Here is a 21,087-nt window from a genome sequence, read left to right as displayed (position 1 = left end):
TCCCTGTTTGTTTCTCTAGGCTGAACAGCATACTACTAGTCAGGAAATTCATTGCGACTTGGTTCTTATCCATTCCCTCGTTCCTCCAAAATGGAGCAAATGCTAAATGACGTGTTAATGGCAGGAGGATCAGTTGGTGTTTCCAGACGTCACTGAAAATAAGTGCGTGGGAAGGAGGAAGGGAGAGCTCATCAAACTGCTGGGCCAGGAGCAGCTATGAGAACTTCCCTGACAGTGCAGGAGAAAGATAGATGTATTTTAATAGGAGACAACACGGACGTCTCCTAACTGGGAACAGAACAGCACAAGCCACACCATTTCACCTGTTTTTTTTTTTCTGTTGAGAAGCTCTCCATAACAGCAAGGAGTCTCATCAGCTATGAGTTCGCCAGGTGGTGAAAGCAGCTCCAGAAGGTATTAGACTTGAAGCAACATAATAAGCAAATGCCACCTCTTTTTCCAGCAGGCAGCTTGGAGAGTTTTTTTTAAATTGATTGTGCTGTCATTGGTACTTGAGCTCAAGAGAGAAAAGCTCTTCCAGGTATGTTGATCGCATCTCTGGGTTTGAGTAGATCAACTCTTTCCGTCTGAAGGTCAGATCCGTGGCAAGGTTTCATTCCTTGGTGCAGGAAGGTCCAGCCAACCTTGTGTTCCTAATGCCACCTCAAAGGTCTGTCCAGCACCGAAACTAAAGGCATTGAGAGTCTTGCTCACTGTGCACATGTGGGCCTGTAACCTGCACCTTTGTCATTTAATAAACTTACCTGGGCGTTCTTGTGTCTCAACTTTGTATGATATATGTAGCCCAATGAAGGGCCTGCAACCTATGTACATTTGTCTCCCTCCTTGCATATGCAACATAGGTAAGTAGTCTATATTCCTAATAAAAACCAATCCTACCTGTTCTCTCCTTTCTTGTACTGTTCTTCTGCTTTGATATAAGTCTCTCTGAATCACACGAATGCCTACAGTGCTCTTCTGGGAAGGCTTGCACTTTGCAAGGTAATCTGACACACTTGGAGGAAAGCAGACTGTGCTGATACATGTAGAGGCCAGGTGGTCACTGAGGTGTGGCTCCTGCCAGCTTCAGTGCAATGGTGGCCTCTTAAAGGAGCTCTCTTCCCCGTATGCTTCTCGATACTGTTCCTGTTTTTCTGGCAGAGCCATAGCCCTAACATGGACACTTTTGGCACAAAGTTGCTACTGACTGTTGCATCTTTCTTTATAATTGGATGAGATTCCTTTATCCTGTTAGGATGGGGTGTTCTTCAGGTGTGAGGATTTGGGCCTAGGAAATGTAAGTCATTTCTCTCTTCCCATGGCAAACAAGGGGCAGGCAGGAGCTGGCTTTAACTCTTCTCCACCAGCTGCTGCCATCATCAGAGCTGGAGATGGAGTATAGGCAGTCTGGAAGACAGGAGGGTTCAAGTAGGGGGTAATAGTTTCTTCTAGCTGGACTGGGAGCTCTGATCTCTGTCTGTCTCCTATTAGAAATGAATTCAAGGAAGAAGCATTTGTCCTTCTCCTCTACTGCTACCACCACCACCTTTCTCTTTGCTTTAACTTATCTGTTTCAGGGATGGGCAAGCAATCTATTTTAGCTGGTTTCTATTTTCAGTCCTGACCCAGCTTTACAAAAACACGTGCTACTTTGGCAGCCGGAAGTGTTAGCTAAAACAGAGATCTTGGCCCATTTGGTTCATAAGGATGCTACCAGGATTGTCTGGGGGGAGAGGTAGTAGCTGGAATATGTACAAATGCACTGTGTCAATTTGTCAATGTTCTTGACTTGTAGCAGACATATGGTGTTTGTTCAAGTCTTGTTGCTGGGGCCATGTGATAACATGCAAATCAGCTCTTTTAAAAAGTAAATTTCCTGCTAGACTGGCTGCAGAAAAGAGCATAGAACTATGAACCCTAAAGGCTCAAAACCCCCACACCCAAGCCACAAGGCAAATTTTCAAATGTTATGTTTGTCTTGTTGGGAGGGGAGGAGGTGGGCTTCTAACAGCTGGGCTTCATGATGGTGAGCTGGTCTATCTGACCTGTCCCAAGATGTGACCTGTTGAACTGTACTGCTCAAGTATCAAGGCATGTTCATCCACTCGACATAGACCTTTTTTTTTTTTCCTTTTCTGTTCTAGTCTCTCCCATCGCCTAGTAGATTGTGGTCCTGCATTTGGCTGTGGTAGAGACCACGAGAAAGTGGTCTCTGCTGGAAGTCCTAGGATTATCCCAGTAGGAAAGGATTGTGGAGCAGAGCCCTAGATCCTGAGTGGCTTGCTGGAATTCAGGCCTTGAAGGTTATTTCAGTTGGAAGTGGGATGGAGTTGGGTGCTTTAGCTTGATTCATCTCAGTGAAGCCTTAAGATAGTGGCCCCCAACTTCTTCCAGGTGGGAAGAGAAGAAGGCATCTGGGAGCTGTTTTGGCTATTTCTCTTATGGGTCTTTTGGATCCCTAGAATCTTACCAACCTGCCCAAGCACTTCTGAGTCAGTCTGCCCTTTGGTTCATGTGAACCTCGCCCAAGGACCCCAAATCCAGTGCAGAATTCAGGGAGGTTTGCTGCTGCCATAGATGCTGCTGCCTTGTGCAGACAGCCAACTGCTCATGCCCAAGTGTGTGTGTGATTGCCTGGGAAATCACAGCACTGCCATTTTTTTAAGCCTCCTGGCAAGTTGCCCATCAGGATCGCTGAATCTAAAGAGCTGCTGCAGAGATGCGGGGACTGTTGTGACCATGAGGCAAACATGGACGGAAACGGGTCACAGATTTTATGACCACTGGCAGTTCCTTTTGGGTGGTGCATTCCTTTCTTTCTGGAAATATTTTGCTGAAATAAGCCCCCACCCGCTTTAGTCCTTTGTAGGGTCTTTTTTTGTCAACACTATTCCCACACTAAGCATTAGCATCTATACCCAGGAGGAATAAGGCTTTGAACTATGGATAGGTTAAAATGAGAGCAGTGACTAGAGCTTTTTTTAGCTCTGAAAATGTGCAACTACATTGTTGACCCCTGGAATGATCTTCTCTCACCCAACACCTGCAGTGGTTTTGCAATATAGGAAAACCCACAAATAAACCTGGAAGAGGAGCAGAGTCCAGTGATGCGATGCCCTGCCTATCTGTGGCTACCTATGGAGTTGGTCACTTTGGTACACCCCAACTTCCTCTTGTCATGGGCAACTCCCTGCCCCTGTGTTGGTTATGGTTAGGGGTCGTCTCTCTGAAATGCACACATCTTCCTGGGTTCAGCTTCAGCTTACCAGAAGGTGTAATGTTCCTTTTCAAAAGGTTTTTTTAAACAAACATCTAGGTTACCATCCGGGTATAGGCTGAAAAGAAAAGATCATGTAACACCCTCTCCATAAGCAGGTGCCTGGCGCAAAGTGAAAGCCACCACCTTCAAATACTAGAGGCTTCATCCTGCTGTGAAAGCAGTCTTTTCCCATATATGCTTCTAAGATTGTGTGTGGAAAACCAGGTGGAGCCTGCTGCAGTATCAAGGATATAAACTAGGTGGCAATAGGCAAAGATTTTCTCTTTGGGTGATGCGAAGGAGCGTTCTGTACCTTGCACAGAAGCTGGCACTTCCCATGCAAAACTCGGAAGTCCCTGGGCTGGCTGGAGGCTCGTTTACACCTTCCCGATGCATTTCCTTGATGACTTGTAACACATTTCACCTCTGCTGCCTGTAAACAAAGCAGTGGATATTTAATGGGTAGACAAGGGGGATCTGGTCTGTGCCGGTGATTTCTTGGGCACTGTGTTGATATAAGTAATATTTTTGCCTTCCGAGAACAAATGGTCTCCATAAACCTATACCACCAACTTTATATCATTATTGTGCTACCTCTATTTTTTCCTGCTTTTTATAGTAAATGCAAGGGAGTTGTGAAGGTTTTTCCTTCATCAGCTAGAAAAAGCTGTGAAATGCTGCACTAGACACAAGTCCATATTTAGTTGGCTGTAGATTTCAAGGGAAATATTTCTCAGTGGAAGATGAAGTATTGGACTGGAGTCACTAGATACCAGTGGTAGCAGAGAGCTTGTTGCCTTCATAGTGCTGGTCACGTAATATTCACTTTATTTTTCTAGGTGAAGTGCAGTGATGAGACAAGTTCTTGCAAAACCCACTGAGGTGCCTCTCAGCCTTCTGAGTTAGCAACTAGAGGTGTGCAATGTTATAGCACCCTCGTCTGGTAGACAAACGCATCCTCTGTTGGAATGGGCTCAGCCACCTTTATTCACCAACTGAGCTTTGAGGTTACCAACATGCTTTCAGGTTGGCTTGTATGCGGTGGTATGCCGTGGCTAATGATTCTTTGAAAGTTCAGCAATGACTAGAGAGCAGTGAATGGAGACTTCACTTAGTTGTATGAGGATCTGCATGGTTTGGTGTCACGCTACTGCCTCTGCCCACTCACACTTGCTCTCCTGTCATCAGCACTCCCTCATGGTCTAGGATGATTGCTCCCACAGGTTAAGTAAAGGGTTGTAGATGAGTCTGTCGATGGCCAAAAAGGCTGATCATAGAGTCACAGACTCTGGCAAACGCCACAGGTGGTGGGTAAAAGGAGGGTTGGACCACAGACTTCGCGGTCTTGTTTCCTTTCCTTCTGTTTCTGTTGGAGGGTTGTTTTTTTGCCTCTAGGGCAAGGCAGTTTTCCTCAAAGTAAGATGAGCCTTCTCACAAGGCATCACCATGTGGTCCTGTCCTGGGCTAGTTCTTCCCAATTTGTGGTGTCAATGACACACTTCTTAATGTTTGCCTTGAGGATGTCCTTGAAGTGTTTCTTCTGGCCCCTGTATGGCTGAGCTGGGAGGGTAGCGGTTGTTTTGTCATGCATACATCAGACATGTGCACATAGGGTCATGTCTGTCACAGCTGGTGTTTAATGATCGATGCTTCCATACTGGTGTTGTTGGCATCAGTGAAGGCATTGGTATTTGTGTGACAGTCCTCCCACTTTATGCCAAGGATCTTCCAGAGGTAGTGCTGGTGATTGGCGTTCCAGGCTTTTCAGGTGGTCCCTTTAGGTCACCCAAGCTTCACAACCATAGAGAAGATTTGGGATCACCTCAGCCTTAGACAGTAGGAGCTTTGGTCAAGTCCTGATGTCATGATCATTGAACACCAATGATTCAGTCTTCCAAAGGCAGAGCTGGCACATTGGATCCTGTGCTGAATCTCCTTGTCTATGTTGGCCTTCTTTGAGAGATGGCTCCCGAGGTATGCAGTATTCGACATTCACCAGCTCCTGTCTGTCGATGAGGATCTTTGCTAGGGGAGTTGATCGGCTTGGAGCAGGCTGGTGAAGCACCTTTTGTTTTTCCAATGTTGAGGGTCAGTCCCAGGTACTGGTATGCTTGAGAGAAGCAGTTAAGGTCTGCTGTTCGTAGGTCTTCCTCGATTTATGCTGCTGTCGTGCATGCTATCAGCACACTGAAGTTCCACAACTGAGGCCAAAGTAACTCCAGTTTTGGCACAGGTTGGGGGAGATTGAAAAGACCGATGCCATGTGGCCAACGGTTGTGGATGAGCATCACCAGGGGTTACCCTACCAGGAGTACAAGACTCCTGAAGGTGTTGCTCTTAGGGTCATTGGTACATGCAAGCCCCTCTACCCCATCAAGGTGGCAGTCTGCAGAGAGGAGATGCTCTCTCTAGCTTTATTCATGCACCCCTTGTGCCTGGTATCACCACCTGCTCTTCCAGCCTTCGGCTTCCCTCACTGAGTTCTTTCCAACCACCTTAGTTCTGCGTTGGAGTGCTAGCTCTGGGACACTCCTGACCAGTGTGCAAACAAGATGGTGGTTTACTGATAGTGAAAGAGAAGTTCCAATAAAATCGAGATGGCAACAAGCCTCTAGCTTACTGAATCCCACCAGGACCTGAACCCAGCTCTTCAAGGATGAAAATCCCATGCAGGTAGCTACAGGTCCTCTGGAGTTGAGGAACTGCATACCTAGCCAGTGAAGGTGACTGATTTGTGAGAGAAAGCCAGGCATATGGGAAAAGCTGGAAGAGGAGCTAATATACAGTTATGGGTGCTATATTTGATATGAAAGCCTGTACTTTCTGCCTTGAAGAATAATAAATGGAGTGGGAAACATTTCTACTAGATTTTATTTCTACTCAATCGTGAGTATTAATGGTCAGCAGCGTAGTTTGGATTCAGTCTTGATGATGTTATAAGATGGTGCCTTTGGGTTAAAGGGCATCTTTGGGTGTATCTACATATGCAATTAAACTCCTGAGTTTATTGCTTTGCATTATTGCCCAGGGCTTATTGCTCCCAGGTGCACCCATGATACCAGCACATTGAGCTGGGTTGGCAGGAGGCCGGGCCTGTGCGAAGCAGCTAGTATTCACTTTGGATTTGGATTCGGGGGATAGTGATTCAATTCGGTGATTCGAATCACTGTCCCGAATTACTTCGGTCAATTCTGATTCAGAGATTCAGCTGCTGCTGGGTGGGAGGGCAACCCCCGCTGCCCCCCACTGCCCCATGCTGCATGGGGGACTGCATGAGCTCACCGTTTCTACCGGTGGGGGCGATTCCCCACTGCCCTGTGCCACGGAGGGGTGGGGCTTTGCACGAGCCCCCTCGAGGCCGCTGCAGGAGCAGTAAGCCTGGGGCTCTTTTTTCTTAAAGGACTGAAGCTGGCGCAGGCAGGGCAGCTGTGGTGGCAATGGGGGAGTGAGGGGGAGTTTGGGGGCCTTGTGGTAGAGCCCCCCCATGCAGTGCGGGGCAGCAGGGATTGCCCCCATGCCTGGCAGCACCTGGTGAGCACCAGGGCTTTTCTTTAAACCACTGGGAGCTTGGCCGGCGGGACAGTCTTGGTGGGGCGGGGGGATTGGGGGGCTGGCAGGGGCCCCCCCATGGTCTCCTCCCCCACCCCTAGTACTTACCAGCTTGGAGTCAGCTGCAGCTCCGTGCTGCAGCCACCGGGGACTGCCCGCAGGGGTGACACGTGGGGGGTGCATGTTAACCCCCTGCAACCACCCGCTTGCCACCCCACCACTGCCAGCAGTGTCTGCGGGTGGTCGCCAACCCTTAGTCAGCCCTTCCCGCCCCAATGCTGATGGCAGTGGCTGCAGGAGTTCTCCTGCTTGCCGCCATGCCCCCCCCAGCTGCTGGGGGCACGCGCCGTTCATACTGCCCGAATCATCAAAGCTCTCCAAATCTTCTGAGGATTCAGAGAGCTTTGAATCAATTCGGACCTTTTAAATTGGTCCCCTGATTTGATCCTGATTCAGCCACCGAATCAGGCCGAATCTCCTCTAAATCAAATTGCCACTCAAAGCTTCGCACAGCCCTACAGGCGGCCCTGGGGGTCAGCCTGCCAACCTGGGGCTGCTTTTTCCCAGCTAAGCGTGCTGTGGAGGGGCTTGCTGGGGCACAAGGATGCCTTGCACTGAAGCACCCTCATGCCCCAGCCAGGCAGGGCAGTGTCTTCACATGCGCTGCTTTTGGAGTAAAAAAAAAACAACTCAACAGAAGGATAGCACTTGTAAATACAAATACTATCCTGCTGCGGCGTTAATTAGTTTACTCCAGCCTAATAGGGGTGCATGTGTAGACATGCAACATTTAATTAATCTACTCTGCAGTAAACATTTCATGTAGACGCACCCTAAGTGACTCCGCTTTTTATGTGGATTAAAATAGACTTCCTGAAGGTGAGGATGTCCTGCCGGTAGGTACAGCATATGGGATTTTGATAGCTTAGTATGGCTCTATCTCTGGCCCCTGTCTACCTCCTCACCCCCCAAAACGGATATTGCAATTTGCCTGAGAGCTTCATGATAGCAGATCAGCCCTTTGTCTTTTTTTCCTGAGGAGTTTGTTTCAGATTTCAGCTGCTGAAAAGTGAGCGGTTACTGGCCGGGTATCAGGGGCAGGGCAGTCAGCAGCATAAATAGAGACGGGAGCCTGTAGGTTTGCAGAGCTGGGGAGGCACACCTGCTCACATGTGTGCTCCTGCTTCTGGATCATCAGAAAAGGAGGTATCAGGATGGATTTTGCAATTTTTGCAGGCCTTTGTTTTGCCACAAGAGGGAGAAGTATCCAGCAGACAGAGGCATGAACTGAGAATTGTTTTGCCACGAGATGGCCACAGAGTTCATGTTCGGGAACTAAAACCAGGTTAGCAGGCCTGCTGTACCATGCCAATGGACAAATGTGACAGTAGAAATTTTTGATGAAAACAGCTTTTAAGAAAAATTTGTTTAGAAAACGTCTACTTCTCCCATCACCTACAAACCTCCCCAAAATTCAGTTTTTAGCCCCAAACAAAGAAAAAAAGTCAGTTTTCAGCTTAAAATTGTTTTGTTTTGGCATTTTCAGTTTGCTGATGGAAAAAATTAAAAAACAAACCCTTTTAGAGGAAGGCAAACCCCTTCTGGGCACAGTTCTGCTCTGTCAGGATTCCACTTTTCTACGGGAGGAGTTCCTGAACAGAGACCGTTCAGTTGGCATGATGGGTCACTGGCTGTTTTTGACATCTTCCCCAAATAAAAAAAATGTTGCTGAAGCAATTATCAGCTAGATGCTATGTAGCTAAGGCATGGCAAGATGAAACAGCCAAAAGCTGAAACTAGAAAAATTCACCTCGGAAATAAGGTACCTATTTTAATGTAAAGAATATAACCAAGTATTGGCACAATCTACCAGTAGATGTGGTGGGTTTTCCAACTTTGAGTCTTTAAGGAAAGATTGATATCTTTCTAAAAGAGATGTTCTAGTTCAGCCACAAGTTATTGGATCTAAATGCAAGAAATTACTGGGTGAAACTCTGTTTGGTGTTAGGCATGAGGTCAGAGGGGATGACCATAATGGGCCTTAAATCTATTAATTAGCAGCTCAGTGGTTACAAAGCGGTAGCTAAGTGGCGTGAAAAACTTGACAATGGTGAGGCAGCTGAAGTGCTCTGACCACTGTCTATCGTGCTGACCATTATTGCCTCCTGACTTCCTTGTTGGTACCCACCTGTTGGCTTGTCTTATAGACTGGAAGCTCTCTGAGCCAGGAGCATCTTTTTGTCCATCCGCGGCTGGGACCCTTGTGTGCTACCACAATACACATGCAGTTGGTGGTGAAATGCTGGCCAATGCTGCAGTGATATGCTTTTCTAACGCAACTTTTTAAAAGTACAGCAGCAACTGGATGGGTCTGAGAAGGATTCTGTAATGTGAAGAAATGAAGGGAAGTGGAAGTTGCCATCTACCCATATGACTCTGCTGCCAACATGCATGCATTGTCGTACATTCAGGACATGCATTGTGGCTTTGCTGTTCTGGAAGGGATATAACAAAAAGGTCTCTTACTTTTATTCTTTTGGCTGGAAATTCTTTGTAGTGGCAAACTGCCTTGAAGTGCTGCTGGTCTGATCTGTCACACCTATAAACATCCGAACAGCTATGGGGGGGAAGTGCAGAGGGTTCCCCCTTGAGAAGAGGTTTTTACAATGCATTCTCCCCTTCCCGCCTTTTCCTTCCCTGCTCCTCTTCTCAAAAGATTGAAGAGGTCAGGAGGACAGACTGGTAGGAAGCATGAAGGTATCAAAGGTAACAGACCCTCTGATTAATCAAAGGCCCCATTCATATAATAGCACTCTATTTAGCAGAAGTCAGCAAATAGCTCTCTATTTAGCAGATGCCGACTTCAAGGTGCCCTTCTGTAAAGAGCTCATAATGGCACGTTCACAGCAGGGCCATCGGATCAATTCCATGACCCAAGCTAACAAAGGAATAAAATCTAGATGGCTAATCTAAAGTTACTGTAATGATTGTGTGTGTGGGCAGTACAGCAGCCACAAAGTCTTTGCCACTCACAGGTTTGTTGCAGTTGTCTCTGAAAGGAGTTTGTGTCGTCTTATGCTAGAAAGCCAGGAAGGCTGTGGCTTCCCCATGGCCCTCTGCCTTTAGAAAGAAAATCCTGTGATCATCTTGCATCTTTCTCAGCTTCTCCAAGAAAAATTGTGGCTTCCTAGAAATGTCTCTGCATAACTCCTACCCCAGCTGTAACCCTTTAGCCTGTTGCCTCCATTATGAATCTGATGAGACACACAAGATATGGAAGGCCTGGTTGAATCCCATGGGCTTGCACTGAGCTAACCAAAGGAGAAATTGGGTTCCATGTGCTGTATCAGAACTAAGCTCCTCTGGATAAATGGAAAAGATGGACTGTTGTCCTAGGGACATGGGAGGAACACTTGGAAAGGGCCTCTTATCAGAACTAGCTGTGGACTTTTCAAGCTGTGTCTGATCAGTGGGGAGTCATCTCATGCAGCAAATGTCTTGGGTAACTGGAGTTGAGATGGATGGTGCCTCTCTCTGTGTTCTTGGCTGGGAAATGAAGGAGATGAATCTGCAAACTTGCAAAAAACCCCTTAGTGGACCTTGGTAAGAGCAAAGCTGAGAATGAGGCATGGTCTGCTTTGGATAACTCATTCCACATTGAGCTGGTAGGGTGGTGTTGTCCTTTGGTACGTCACCCTAAACAAGAGGCCCATGGCCATGCTTTAGTTTGGGTAACTGAATAACTTGGACTAGTAGGAATCTGGAGTGAATATGGAAATTCAGTGTGGAGAGCTCCCCCATTCTTCCCACACCCCTTGTGGGTGGTTTCTCTTTTCCTCTCAGCCTGGCCATTCAAAGGTAGCAGTGCCTTGGCCTTGTGCTCCCTGATTGAAAGGCTGCACAGCCTTCTTCAGAACAGAGCTGAACCAAGGCTGATCCAATCCATCCTTCGGGGAGCATGCCTTCACACTCGTTGCTGAATCGATGGACCCGGAAGCTCGCCAGCTGATGCTGCCAGTACCCACCTGGATGCATTTGAAAGGCAGGCGGCTTCTGTGAGCCCAGCACTGCGTTTGTGCACCCACGTGACACCAGAGAGCGCCCAACTTCATTTCTAGAGTGAATGTTTCTCCTCCAAGCAGGAAAGCACAGCCCCAGGTGCTGTCCCACTAACCTACCTGATGTTTTAAGCAGGAGCTGTCATTACCCAGTGAATCTGCGGGGGCCTCTGTGCTGTGATTGCCAGTGAGAGGCAATGGGGGAAGGAGAGGAGGGGAGGACTGTAACAAGAACATGCATCTGCTGGGCCCAAGCACCAATCATTTGTTAACAGGTTTCATCCCTGGTTACAGCTGCGCCAGGCTAAAATTGAACTGGTGATTTGGCAGAAAAGGACTTTATTCATAGTCTGTTACTAAACCTGCCTCCCCCAAGCTCTTCGTGCAGTGGAAGTGTTTTACGGTCAGGAGTGAGGTAGAAGATTTTAAACTGGTTTCCTCCTTGGCCCAAACCCCTTGCACCCAAACTGCCCCCAGCTCCGTGGTATCCAGAATGCAGGCCTCCGTGCGACCGCTCCAGTCCTTCTCTGCTCATGGGCAGTGCTCGGCAAACAGGAAAGGAAGGTGACTTGATAGTGAGCGTCAGCTCTGTGCTCTCCTGGGCTCCTTGCTGCCAGGTGCTCCTAGGGTGTAAGGACCATGTTAACATAACACTGGGGCAACCTCCTAGGCAGGAGCCGCTGAGGCAGGGCGAGGGCTGTGGCAAGGCGTTGTTGTCCTTGTAATGGGAGAGGAGTAGTAATCATACCGGGGGGCAATCATGGGTCTTTTCCCCTTCACATAGAATTAAGGCATGGGGCTTTGCCTGCCTAGAGCAAATACTATTGGCTCTGACAATACTCAGTCCCATCAGACGCTTGGGGTATTTTTATTAGGAAAAAAAACCCAACCAGCACTTACTGCGCTGTGAGACGTAATGAAATAATCAGGCTTTGGCAGGGCCCAGAAAGTAACTGCAGTGCAGGAGCCTTCATAAAAGCAGCTTTCTGCGTCTCTGGGTGCAAGTTTCTATTCCCTCTGGACAAAAACTATGCAGAGGCTTGAAAGCCTCTTAGCTTGAGGAATTCCAGTAAATGCATTGGCAGGAAGGTTGCAGTTCCCCACGCTCCCACTCAACTGTAGCCAAGACCATGGTGGGTCAGGGGAGACCTTGGGCAGCTCTGTCTCCACCGTGTGCTTTCATTCCTCCTGAACAAGGCTTGCAGTGTGCCCGAGGAGGGTCCTGCGCATTGCTTCAGTGCCACGAGGCCTGGCCTACCAAGCTGCTCCAGGTCTGTGCTGGAGTGCATGGCTTCAAACCATCAGTATTAAGGGCTAGAGACTGGAAACCAGGCTCAGCTTCCCATCACTAGAGTTATCTTGGTACCTGACCTAAAGGGAACCATTAGCGTGGAATCAGCCACGTACTTGAGGGAGGGGTCGACTTCCTAAGAGAAGGCAGGGTCAATTGTCAACTCTTCTGGTGGTTCGAACAGGACTTGGGCTATCTGCTTCCTGTGTTTGACTTGCCGTGTTGAGCCAGGCTTTGCAAAGCAGATGGTAAAATCCCCCTCCCCAGCACTGCCTATGTAGCCTCCAAGGGAAGGAGCTCGTAGAGCACTCTGTAATAATGGCAATGGCACAGTGGTTGAATTAACCCTTGATGGTGCTTGAACAGATGAGTGCCAAGGAGAGGATGGAAGCAGCTATCTCATGCTACTAAAGGCTCCTATTTGTGATTTCCCCTCCTAATACTGGTCCATGCCCAAGAAAGCTAAAGTTCTTTCTCCCACCTTCCCCCAGCTCAGCTGTGGGCATCACACCAGCATCAGCAGAGCCAACACTTGGAAAAACTGGCTCCACCTTTGCGTATCCAGACACTGAACTACTCAGTAAAATATTTATTTCTCAATTATTTCACAAGAGTTGTTTTTACAAAAACATAAAAAAAAAAACCCCCAAAACCCCAACGCAGACATGCAAAAAATAAAAATAAAAAAAATCCACCATAGATCCTATTACAAGTAATTGAAATGTACAAATAGAAAGGGAGAGAGCAAGCTTAGATTACGATGATCCCTAGTTTCTGGTATTGCTGCACCGAGGCAATTTGTATCTTGTCTCCGTAATGCTTTAACAGCGACTGACAATCTTAGATAAGCTGCCAAGATTGCGCAGCAAGTGAAGGGACTGTAAGATTAAGAGCAAATGTTTTCTAATATATATACATATATCTATTTTGCAAAGAAATATTTATTCCCTTCTTTTTTTAGGTTTACAGAAACAGCATCTGCAAACTATTAACCGGGTTTATTTTCATTAATGTTCGCAAAGAGGGAGTGACATTTATATCCCTGTGGTTTTATCTTGTATAACTGACAAAGAGCCCTGTGCTTGCCATGGGAATGAAAGCTTCATAATTTCCCTTCCTCCAGCCCTCAAGCGAAGTTTCTCATGGTGGGCTTTTTATCTACAATGAATCCATGTCTTCGCTAGCCCGTGAGGTCTTAATACGATCTTCCCTTTACCGTTATTCAGTGAAGGGCTGGCTCACTCGCTGGTGAATGCTCTGGTGCTGGGAATATGGTGCTCCCTGGCTAAGAACTTCTTTTCCTTGGGGGTAAAGTGGAATTTCAATCACCGGCTTGTTTGTCCTGCGCTGTTGCAGTGGCTTCTAGCATTAACCTGGAACGAATGCAGTGGGAGCTTCACCCAAAGCAATGGCCCTGCATCCACATATACTTTGGATCATTCTTGCTCTGTTTGCCCTTTAATAGTTTTTCTACTCCTGAACTCTTGGCTTGTGCCAATGGACCTGACCCCTGTTTCGCTGGCATACACTCGTAGGTTAGCACGAAGCATCACAGCTATTTCCTAAGTGCTTGGAAAAGATCTTTTTCCCGCTAGCTAAATAATTGCCCCTTGAAACCGTGCCCTTTCTGCTGTAGTTATTTGGTCTTTGAGACATGGCTGAAACAACCAGGGGTGTAATAATTGCCCAAGATGCATCCTTAAGTCATAGAACAAGGTATGCAACAGTCACGGGAATGTGAATGAGACAATCCTATCTACAGGGCATTGCACTGAGAAATCTAAGGAGCTTACTTGGTTTCATGGAGATAGAGATTTCTAAGAGCTCAAGACCAAATTTTTCCTACCTGCTATTCAGTGTTTTAGCCATATCCTATGAATGCCTGAGTCCAGAGCTCACTGTGGTGATTTTGGAAAACCTGGAATTGCATTTCGAAAGAGAAATATCAGGGACCAGGGGAATAGTGCAGGGCTTGGGCTTCAGTGTGAACATACCCTGCATTGTGTTAGCTAGGCCATTGAAGTGATACCTTCTCAATGCCCTGTGCCTCCTTTCCTATCTGCAAATTGGGGATAATAACCCTGTCTTGCAGGTGTATTGTGAGGATCAAAGCATAACAGCTTCTGTAAAGCTCAAGTGCAACAAAAATGATCAAAGCATAACAGCTTCTGTAAAGCTCAATTTCAACAAAAAGGGGAGCCATAGAAATAATCTTGGTTATTTTTGATGTCCAGGCAGGAGCAGGGCTTGTTTGAAATCTGGCCTTTCATGCCTATGGCACCCTTTAGCTTTGTTAAGGACCTAGTGCAAGAGGATTTCAAAATTGCTCAAGTGTCGCTGGTACACGAGTCCCATTGAAAGCCGAAGGAATACATACTTCTAGGTCACTTATGTTCACCTTTTAATTCTGGGAGTAATTCAGCATCCCCCTAACACAATGGCTGCTTAATAAGTGTGTAAACAACTGCTGGAATTGAATAAAGTGTCATTACAGGGGATGCGCAGCCTCGAGTGGTTTTGGCAGCAGCATAAGGAAGGCTCTCCATGGACCTACGATTTGTTTGGTGAACCTCCAGAGCTGCCTCATCGTTTGAGTAGGGTTGGTGCTGTTGACAGCACTATGACAACAGGAAATTCAGGTCCTTTAGTTCAATTAAAGCTAATCCTCCTGATGGGTCGCCATCTTAATTTTGGAAACCTCTTCCCTGTGTTGGGGCAGTCTGACAAGGAACCTCCAACCCAATATGTCCCTGCTGGTTCAACCAGAAGATCTAAGCCTTTGCAGACCTCACAGCAAGGTGTTACAGAGGAGCTACAGTTTTTCTCTCTCCTGCCCTGGACGGAAGCTCAGGACTGCTTATGAGAGCATGGTCCTACTGTAGCTAAACCAGATGCAAACCCTAGCAATGCTACAGGTTATGGGGGACTCTCATTTAGCTCAAGCACCTGTATTTGTGGAGGAGAAACAGTTGGTTCTGAGATTATTCCTGTTGTTAGTTAGTGTACTGGGCTCCAGCCAAAGACTCATTAAATAAGAGGATGCTCACAGAGAAGCAATGAGCGGGGGAGGCAAGGGAGAAATAAGATTATCTTTATGGGTGATCTCTCTTCCTGTGCACGTGCTGTTCTCCTGGCACTTTTTCTCATCTGTAACTACTGCCAATGTTGGGTTTTATGCCTCAGTGTGAGGTACCTGGACATTTGGACTCTACAGAATGAGCTAAGACAAAATGCCTGCACTTACAATAGAGCAGAGTCTCACGAAGGTGCCTCAGAAGTTGCCATGTTTGGTCTTAAATAGACTGATAGACTTAACGATAAGTCTAAATTCACAACGGGGACAAGGGGAGGAGGGACTGAACAGTTTGGGGAGATGATACTGGGTTGAAAGGCCCCCTTGTGAAAAAAAGAGGTGGGGAAAAGGGGAAACCCAGCCACTTTCTGCTGAAGGAATTTAATTTACAAGCTTGGGCCACTGACCGCATCCAGGGAATGCAGTTCTGTAAGGGAGGCTGTGCCTCTGAAGGAGGCTGGCTTTAGTACTGTTTGCATAGAGATTTGACAACTGGGTATTCAGCTAAAGCTCACAGATTTTCTTTTCTTTTTCCTTGGGAGAGTTCAAGCACCTGAAGCCCTTTAGGGTTTTTTGTGAGTTCACGGACTTAACCAAACAGTACAGAGCAACTGCTGACTTTCAGAAAACTGCAAGACTCTAACTAATGAGATTTTTAGGTAGCTGATGGAGTGAGTCCTTCTGGATACTCAAGCCATCCTCGTTCCCTTTGGTTACTAGTTAAGGCTGGTGGTATGTATCTCGCGTTGACATGGGCCGCTGGCTATTCCTAAATGTACAAAGCACAATGCAGGGTCAAGATAATGAATATATACAGCAGGTGTGCACAGTTCCATCTGCCAAAGTTTCTCTCTCTTGCAAGCATTGCAGTCTGGTGATGTAAAAAGAGGTGAGAAGATACATCAGTCTTGGGCGTGCTGGTGTCTAATGTGAATTGGCTACATATGCGACTGCTGAACAATCATGGCTTAGTGACCACTGAAGAAAAAGGGACTATATAATGGACATTATGCATTTTAGTGATCCTTTGCAAAATGCCATGTCCCTGGAGTAGGAAGATACTCAACTTCTCTTTGACTGTCCAGGCAAGATACTCAAATCGGTCAAATCCAGTGGTCCAAGATCCTTCCCTGTTTGGAAGCAAACTCATGTAAACTTGGCAAGTCTTTATATTCTTGAAGTGTCAGGGTGTATGGGTGTGTGTATCCTTTATCATGGGGGGGAAGCAAATTTACTCCATATGTGTCTACAGTTGCACACCACTTACCAAAGCCAGATTGCAACTTGCTCTGCCTTCAAAAGGCACAGAGAAAAGAGGGCATGGGAGTGGCATCTGCAGATGCTGGTAGTGGAATCAGTTTTGGTTGAGTGGCACTAGTGTTCTGGTCTAGATTGGCACAGGTCATCCAAACTGGCATTGCAGGATTGGGAAGGAGCTCTCCCTGCTAGGGAAGGCACGTTGGCATTTTTGTCCCAGTTTTTGGGGCTGTGCAGTCAGTTCACAGTGGGCACCTGGTTCTGATGCAGGCTGAACTCTTTGGCTTTGAGGCGCAGGCTGGCAATGCTGTTGGCCATGTTCACCCCCTGGACAGGTGTGGTCGGCGCACTGGAGCTGTAGGATGGCACTGGGCTACAAGGATAGTGGGTGGGAACAGGAGAAGAGAGGAGCAAATTAAACAAAACCGGTCATGAGATTCTGATGAGCTACAGGAAAGCCTCAGCCGTGGTGGTGTGAGCAAAGCTGGAACAGCATCCCACTCTTTGATTAATTTAATTTTCAGTTGTCAGGCACTTGGCTTCTTCCCGCCAGCTTCTCAGAACCAACTAGCTCTTCCTAATCATAAACAGCTCCCACAACAGTAGCAGCATCTTGGCATTTTTATGCTGCTAAATTAAAGCAATCAACTTGTGGAAATCAGTTTTAAATGAGATTAAATTTCCTGCCCTGGAGCTTTGAGAGTAAGTCTGAGATAGGTTCATGCAGAAGACCTCACCCCTAGAATTTAGGATGGACGTCAGTACAAGAACCCAACAAGGACATGCCTGGAAGTTCAAATCTTGCAGCTCAGGGAAACCCACCGTCAGTTAAGCACTGAATGGCAGTCGAAGAGTGATACTTGTCCTGCAGCGGCTGATGGCACAAGAGTCAAATAGGTGCCAGACACAAAAGCAAATCAGCTCTAAAGAAAATGACCGTCTCCATGCTAGTATTCTGCACTCATACCATGTGGGGTGATGAGGTGCTTTGCAAAGACCTTCACTCAACCATCTCAAAGCACATACGGGAAAGGAAAGGACACTTGTTATGGCAAATGTTTCCGATGGTTTTTAGATCATCCTTGAGCCTAACAGAGAACCCAAGAGCGAGAAGCCTGGTGATTTAAAATAAATAAATTTCCTTTTATAAAATAAACTTTCCTTAGCAAAAGTAAAGCCAGAGCAATGCATTCAAGGTAGAACAACCTTTGTCACAACCCAAGGTGCTTTGAATGTCTCTATCCTTGTAGTCATCAGAGGCTGGTATTTATTTATTCATCAGAATTTCTTCCCCTCTCCCCACTCCTCTCCTTCCCATAAACCTCCTCACCTTGAAGTCTCTCCCAATCAGAACAATCAAATGGTAAGATTCAAACTTGCCTTTCAAATCCACAACATCCACATGTTCAGGCTTATTGAAAATAGGCTAAACTCAATCTTGGTGCAATTCCACTGATTTTGCCGGAATGCCTCCTAAAAGGAATTTCACCCGGTTGAGTTTCCCTGCTGCCCCTGGCATAGAGGGTTTCTAGGCTAATGGAGAGACAATCTCTTGCAAAGCTGTCTGAACTTCCTTTTTCCCCATTTGGTGCTCCCATCTCTGCTCAGGCTGCCATGGTTCAAGGGAGTCCTACATGGCTCCGACATTTGGAACATTTCCTTTTCTAACTACGGCTTCCGCTCTTGTGTGCATATAAATATTCAAAGCTCAGTAGTCATCCCATGTCGTGAACCCCCACCTTGGGTGCCGGCTGTATTTGCAGGAGCTCTTCTTGGCAATCCTGAAGTGCTTTCCGTTCTGTCTTGGTCTCTTAGGGGCCATTGAAACGCCCACTATTCTCCATGGAAAGAATCCCTTTGTCTTTATTGGGAGCTGCCTGGGGGCTTTGTTCCCTCTCTGTTTCCTGTGCATGTTTAATTCACCCCTTGAGAGATGAGTAATCTGCCTAAGACCATGCCACAATCTTTCCTACATGTTGGTGAAAGGCATTAGAGTTGGCACTTGACTGGGTCCCCACCTCCTTTCTAAACAGGTTAGGAGTACGTTGCTTTGGGAGCCAACGGAGAGGCAGTGCTAAGGCAGTCTGGACTTACCTGTAGGGGGAGGTGGTGGTCCAGGAGAGATAGTCTGGGCTCAAGGAAGTTGGCCTGGGGGCCATGGGCTGTTCAATGGCTGCTTCTTGGCTGTAGGACTTGAGGAGAGAGGCGGACCGGTTGGCTAACATAGCCCTCTCGTTGCGGCGGAACTTGGCCCGTCTGTTCTGAAACCACACCTGGGGGCAGAGAGGCAGCGCTGTTAACCCAAGCCCGACTGAAGGCAGAGAGTGGGCATGGAGGTGTGAGTGAGAAGAGGGATCTGCCCAGTCTTTCCAAATAGCAGTAGTGCAGTAGTGCATGTACCAGTCTGACTGCTCAGAGCATGGGACCAGGTTAATACCTAGCCAACTTCAACTCTGCCGTGTCTCTGGGAATGAGTCTGATGCAGGCTGTTTCATCAGAGACTAATGCATCTGCCTGCCATGGCACAGTTTGTAAGAGTGGGCAGTCATGCCCGTGGAAGTTGTTCCCCTCCAGGGCTTTAGTGAGACTCAGGCTCCAGGTGGCCCCAGGGAAGGGTGAGACCTGAATGCTGGGCTGCGCCAGGAGGTGGAGGCCTGCTTTCTCCACCCCCTGCAACCTCTGCTCACCTGGACTCGGGCCTCACTGAGGTTCACCCTCCGTGCTAGCTCCTCTCGCACAAACGCATCTGGGTAATGTGTCCTCTCAAAGACTCTCTCCAGAGCCTGGAGCTGGCTGCTGTTGAATGTGGTGCGGTTCCTCCTCTGCTTCTTCTTCCTCTTGGTAGCACCACAGTTTGGACTCAGACTCTCATCTGCGGGAAGTTCAAAAGAGACCATTGCAGAGAGGTTGGGTACAAATGACTTCCAGAAAACCAGCTACTCCCTCTCTGCCCTGTTAACACAAACATGCTCTGAGGGGTGGGAGTGGAGGGGCAGGCATTTATACTCAGCGGGAATGGGGATGATCCAGGTTTTAAGGTCAATGATCTCCTGGCCAACCAGTGCTGGGAATGAATACTACCAAGACCTTGAGATCGCTGTTCACATGTAATCTTTGTTTCTATCTCCGTTCACTCATGAAATATTGACCCTAGGTCTGCCACTGGTCCGTCTCTCTAGCAAAAGGTTTTGGGCACAGATCCAGACCTGAATATAGCAAATTGTGGGCTTCAGTTAGGGTAACATTCATTCTCACGTTGTCTCTAACATCATCAGATGGGGGTAGTGCATGCAGACCTGTCCTGGCAGTTGTTTATGGAGGCCTAGAAGGGAGAACATGTTGTTGGGGTTTTTTTTTTAATTCTTTCTGGAAATCTTGCTTAATTATTCTTTCCATGACTGAAGCATCTGGCTTCAATTTGTACCTAATGGCGGGAAAGCATTTTTGAATTGTTTGAAATGTTAATAGTTTTATGACATCCCATTGATTTATAGCAGGGTTACGTTGGGTTTGTGCACTATATGTCAAAATCCGAGGTTATGAGGTGGCACATTACTACCTCCCTGGCTGTACTGAACGATTCCTTGGTAAGCGGGCTATGGTAGTGCTGGTCACAGAACCATATGCCGGCATCGAAAGATGTTACTACGTACAAAAACCAGCATAAATTACACCGAGGTATATGATGACCTGCCCAAGGCCTCAGGCACTTGGAGGAGGGACAACCTTCTGGCAGTCACTTTCTGATCATTTTCTTACACGTAGCTTTATAGTCCGTGTAGGCTCCGTAAGTCCCCGGAGCCAGAAAAGGCCAAACACCCGATACAGGGGAAGGATGTTTTGAGAGGTGCCGTGTTTTGGGTTCGACGTGAAATAAAGGCGAGGTGCACCCAGGAGCCGAAGGAGCGAGGAGGACGTGCTTCCCCCTACCCGGGAGACGGCCATCTGGGCTCCGCTGCGCTTCCCATTTGAAGACTCACAAATAAAATTCCGAGAATTCCCTCCCCCGGTGATTGTGCAGAGAGCCTCAAATGTGCTGCCAGCCTCTATTTTACAGTTGCCCCTTTTAGAGAAACTCCTTTTTTGGTTTTGTTTTTCTTCAGAGAGTGAATGAGCCTCTGAATTAAAAAAAATAATTCACGTCTCTACTCTCCCAGCCCCTTCGCGGAACCTGGGACCAAACCCAGTCGGCGCTTGTGAGCCATCTCTGATGGATGGGGCCTGCAGCCTGTAATGAGCCCTTCCCGCGGCCTTTGTGAATCGTGCTCTTGGGTTGAACGGGAAAATTACAGCATGAAGGTTGCTAAGTTCTATAGAAAGAGGACCTTCCTCCTCCTTCCAGCCTATAGCTTTTTAATTGCGGTTATATAGAACGCAGTTACATTTCTAGACAGCCCACGTAGTTTCGTGCCTGTTAAAATATGTCTATAGCAGTGGTGCTCAACTTTTTTTCCCTGTGGGCCAGATGGACAGTTTTCGGTCTGTCCATAGGCCAGACCCAGCTGGTAGGCCCTTTTGGTATACTGGACAGGTGCAGCTGGGCCTGATCCGGCTGTGTGGAGGGGGGCAGGAGGACAATCTGGCCTCAATCCAGCCATAT

General features: G+C 47.4%; 1 protein-coding gene across 1 annotated transcript in view; it reads right to left on the bottom strand.

Annotated features, from left to right (window-relative positions):
* Positions 1 to 14,357: 14,357 nt before the first annotated feature.
* The window catches only part of PRRX2 (paired related homeobox 2), a 10,618-nt gene continuing 3,888 nt past the window's right edge, over positions 14,358 to 21,087 (bottom strand). Inside the window, exons 2-4 of the mRNA XM_006024396.2 lie at positions 19,175 to 19,359; positions 18,582 to 18,760; positions 14,358 to 16,860 (exon numbers count right to left, since the gene is read on the bottom strand). Coding sequence (XP_006024458.1) covers positions 16,725 to 16,860; positions 18,582 to 18,760; positions 19,175 to 19,359 — 500 coding nt within the window. The 3' untranslated portion in view covers positions 14,358 to 16,724. The remainder of the gene's footprint in view (positions 16,861 to 18,581; positions 18,761 to 19,174; positions 19,360 to 21,087) is intronic.

Source organism: Alligator sinensis, unplaced genomic scaffold (assembly GCF_000455745.1).
Source record: "Alligator sinensis unplaced genomic scaffold, ASM45574v1 scaffold388_2, whole genome shotgun sequence".
Lineage (NCBI taxonomy): Eukaryota > Metazoa > Chordata > Crocodylia > Alligatoridae > Alligator > Alligator sinensis.
The sequence above is the reverse complement of the archived record's forward strand: the minus strand, read 5'-3'. Positions and strand labels throughout refer to the sequence as shown.